Source organism: Nilaparvata lugens, chromosome X (assembly GCF_014356525.2).
Source record: "Nilaparvata lugens isolate BPH chromosome X, ASM1435652v1, whole genome shotgun sequence".
Lineage (NCBI taxonomy): Eukaryota > Metazoa > Arthropoda > Insecta > Hemiptera > Delphacidae > Nilaparvata > Nilaparvata lugens.
The window spans coordinates 41451986-41456689 of NC_052518.1; the positions used below are offsets into that span (position 1 = coordinate 41451986).

Genomic DNA, 4704 nt, shown 5'->3' on the forward strand with positions numbered 1-4704 from the left:
AATCACTAATATCTCGATTCTGATTAGGAATTACATCTACAACAGAGTGCATATTGTACAATATCCAGCTTGTTTTCCCACAGCATCTTCTTCTTCTTCTTCAACATTTGTCTTTCCATTTCCATTATAGCTCATCTTTTTATATATACAAAACGGAACATGTATCACTTTTTCATAAGGATTTTCAATAATATATTTGCAATATACACATTGCAGATATGATTTCTCATGTAAAAAATATCCATTTATTGCAAAATAGTCTGCTCTATTAATAAATACCGAGAGCTTAAATGGTTCTGGACAATGGAAAGTTAAAACTCGTTCTTCATATTGTCATAGAATATTATTATCGAAATTCTCCTCTTCATATGAAATATTATCTTCTTTGCGCCATCCACAATTTGGACTGCATCGCTCATGTTCCTTAATAGGATCGTCTGTTGACAACCAATTTTCTTGATATACTGAACAAAACACACATTGACTGTCAGGTGCTCGCACAAATTTAAAACCCTGTTCAGCCATATTTTGAGGTGACAACAGACTCGATTCTAATTTCCAACAATTATCAAATGTTAATAACCTCAATCGTTCATGCATGAAAATCTGATCCTGAGATAACATTTTTGCACTGTACTTGCAGCTTGTCAAATCACAACCAATTTTTTAGATTAATGTTTACTTGTTTTTATATCCAATTCTGTGCCATAGTAATATATTCTTTGTTTGTTTTCTGTACCCCGCTAGTAGCGGAGATGGAGCACAGCAGAGAACACAGGGTTAGAGGCATGAGTTTGTGCGCAATTCTCCATCGCATTTCCTTCGGAAAAGTAGCACCTGACATTGAAAATATGGATCAATTGGTAATATTTCCTGCTCCATATTGATGTAAATTATTACTGAAAATACATTTAAATTTATTAAAAATAGCAAACTATAAGTCGATACCTCCTTTACTATCTTTGCAGTAAACACATGTATACGCCATGACAGTTTTGTTGGTCACATGAACTGATACTCCTTGCTCACTGGTTCTTCATCTTCATATCCACAGATGTCCGTGTTTGAAATGAAGCATTGTAACAGCTGTCTGTTTTTGAAACAGATGTTGGAAAACATGGATGGAAATAGCATATAAGAAGCCGTTCTTGATCGAAATGGAATGCACCATTGGAAAGAGCGCCAAAAATACTATAAGAATCAATAGTTAGTTGAATTTTGACCAGGAAGTCAGATGTCATTCTTTGATATTAGGCTACTCTACTATCAATCAAGATGTAGTACACCTAAACAACAGGAGGAGGAGGAGGAGGAGAACGGAGGACAAAGGAGGACAAAGGAGGAGGAGAATGGAGGACAAAGGAGGACGATGGAAGAGGAGGAGGAGGAGGAGGACAAAACAGCACAAGAGGAGGAAGAAACGCTCTCCTGTAAAAAATTTGCAACAGTCGACATGCATTGGTTCAAGGGAAATTCTAATCAAATTATCGTGAAAGAAATCGGAATCGTATATCAGGTAAATAGCTTTGTTGTGTTGCATTTCAAGTTGCCATTTGCAAAGTCGGAATTGAATGGTGAATTGCATAAGCAAGCAACATGGGCAGAGAACAATTATCACAAAATATGCTGGGAAGATGGTCATTTTATTTATAAAGACAAATTATTGATATCTTATCTTGAAGGATATGATAAAATCTACACAAAAGGTACAGAGAAAGCAAAGTTTCTTAGAAGGTTACACAAAAACATACAGTGAATATCGTTTATAGTGACCTTCAAGGGACCATCAGTTTTGGGTCACTATAACTGATAGTCACTATATCCGATACTAGGCTCAGGAAGTACTAAAGTATACATTAGTGAAAAAACAGCATAAATAATGACACTTACGTTTTCCTTGCAGCATTTTATTCCAGGTAAACACACTTTCCAAACTGAAACGTCCTTTATATTATTATAATGTACTGTAAATTTTTAATAATTTTTATGAAAATTGAAACGAAATCACAAACGAAGTCACATTCAAATGAAAGTCCCGGTTAATACAGTATACAAATATGGCCCGTTCAAAAACTCAGTAGGCTACTTCATAAATTTCATTTTAGTTTGAAAATACAGTAATTCAATGTTTCATAAAAAAAAACTTGAACTCAAAATAAGAAAAAATTGAACTCAAAAAAATGTTAAAATTAGGTCTTTTTCAAAAAGTCTGTAATTTTCGTTTGTTTTTTGCACTTTGAATTGTAGTACGATGTTTGAAACTGTTTCTCTAGATTAAATAGAACATTTTTTGTTGCTTCATCTGCTGTATTTGTGACACTAAGAAATTGGCAAATTGTCTTGATCGCTTTACAAGCTTCAGTCAGTGTTGGTGGATTGATTTCCTCATCATTATCATTGTCTTTCTCAGTGTTTGTAACGTCGTCTTCTTCTCTCAAAGTCGAAGTCAGCAATTCCTCATCACTTACAGCTGCCATCGTTTCCAAATCCTTGTCTACTTCTTCATACTCTTCAAAGAAATCCTGAGACACTGGTTGAGCCAAACTTCTCCCCCATTCTTGTAACGACTCTTCTGTGCATGCAGATTCAATAATGTTATCAGACTGCATTAAAAATCCTGCATGTCTGAAACAGTTTTTCACTGTAATGGATGTGACTTCATTCCAAGCTCTTTCTAACATTGTAATTGCGTCGAGTACAGAGACTTTTGTTTCACATCCTTCATCCAAATCTTGAATGATTTGTAGAATGAGACGTTTCCGATAGTTGACTTTCAGAGACCTTATAACACCTTGATCCAAGGGTTGCAAAACAGATGTTGTATTAGGCGGGAGGAACACCAACTTTATAAATGTAAGATTTTCAACATGTGGATGTGCTGGACAGTTATCTACCATCAACAATATTTTATCATTTTTCAATTTCAGTTCATTGTCCCATTTTCGTAGCCAGGAAGCGAACAATTCACTTGTCATCCACGCTCTTTTGTTACTTTCATATGTTACTGGCAATAAATTAACATTTTTGAAACAACGAGGTTTAGCACTTTTCCCTATAACCATCAGCTTGCGCTTATCACTTCCATCCATATTCACGGCAACTAAAACAGTTAGTCTGTCTTTTGACAATTTCCCCCCCTTGCACTTTTCACCTTTGAAACTTAATGTTTTTTCAGGAGTCAGTTTTAAGAAAATTCCAGTTTCATCAGCATTGTAAATTTTTTCATCTGGATAAATATCACGTAATTTTGGCCACACATTGTTTAACCAGTCTTCAGGAATACCAGTTGGAACTGCTGCTGCCTCACCACTTATTCTACCACTTGTGATTGCATGGCGCTGGCGAAATCGTTGTATCCATGCAGATGTAATATCGCGAGGTCTACCCAACTTCTCAGCCAAATCATTTGCTTTACTCTGCAAAATTGGACCGCTTATAGGAATATTATTCGCTCTTTGTATCTTGAACCATTTCAGCAACGCTTGATCTACGTCATTGTTTTGACTAGGACGAAGTTTTTTTGATTTCATAGAACTTGTCTCGAAGCTCTGCTTAATTTTATCGCGATTTTTCCATATTACCGAAATTGTTGAATGTCCAACCCCTAATTCCTTCGCTATGTCCCTATTTGCTTCACCATTCTCAATTCGCCAAATGATGTGCGATTTTTCTTCAATAGTGAAAGTCTTACGGGAAGAAGCCATATTATCAACACTGTATACAATTAAAATAAGAGTTCTGTTTGTAAAATTTAATGAAACATGCACTACACACACTAATATAACACACACTTTACAGTAACAATCCAATCACACATCAAACCGAAATACTGTAGGATGCAACCGAACCGAACGAAAGGCAGAATTGAACTGAATGTCTGAATAGGCCTATAATGTTCAGAGGAATGCACATTTCACGATTTCGTAATAAAAGACTGACCAATAATACGGCTCAACTAGAATAAATACAGACATGATGATTCCTGTCTGGAGAACATCCTGTTTACTTAACGTTTCGTCATTATATACGATATTATTTTCCTCATTTTGATAGAAATCCGGTCATAATAGCCGATATGTGATTATAATCGATGTCACTATAAGCGATATAATAAAGCATTGTACACATAGCAAACCAAACAAGGGGCAGCTTTCCGGTCACTATATCCGATAGGTCATTATAGCCGATGTCATAATAAACAATATTCACTGTATGTTGTTTACCGGATGAAATTGAGAAACCAAATTTTAGCTACTTTACAAGTTCATGGTGTTATAATGCCTGTGAAATTCATCATTGCAATCCAAGTGGGCGATGTGCCCTCTTCACCGCTCTTCATTATAATTCATTGATAATGAAAAATATGGACTTGTCTCCAAATTTCATGTGCAAAAACAATAGAATGCTTAGCATGAAAAAATGTCAATTCTATTCAAATACAGAAAAGAAAAACTTTGCAGGATATGGCTTTTTCTATAACGGACAAGAAATTCAATGTGTTTATTGTATGCAAGCATTGAGATATCATACTGCTCGCGTATGTTGCATTGGAGGGAAGGGACAGGAGCCATTTAATTTCTCTATATTAGTACAGACATATGTATAGTTTCTTCATTCGCTCATCATGGACCTGTGCAAGTGGATGCAAGCTGATAGTGAATTGGGAATGAGGTTAGAACAGTGTATTGATTGGTATGATGCTTG

At 35.5% G+C, this 4704-nt stretch overlaps 1 protein-coding gene across 1 annotated transcript; it reads right to left on the reverse strand.

Moving 5' to 3' along the window:
• Window positions 1-2141: 2141 nt before the first annotated feature.
• On the reverse strand, window positions 2142-3089 carry LOC120355024 (tigger transposable element-derived protein 4-like). Its single transcript, XM_039443266.1, has one exon. It carries the CDS (start codon window positions 3087-3089, stop codon window positions 2190-2192), a length of 900 nt encoding a protein of 299 aa, XP_039299200.1. The 3' UTR covers window positions 2142-2189.
• Window positions 3090-4704: the final 1615 nt, after the last annotated feature.

What these genes read in the sequence shown, in the direction of transcription:
- LOC120355024 (XM_039443266.1), bottom strand. Translation starts at nt 3,089, where the DNA reads ATGGATGGAAGTGATAAGCGCAAGCTGATGGTTATAGGGAAAAGTGCT.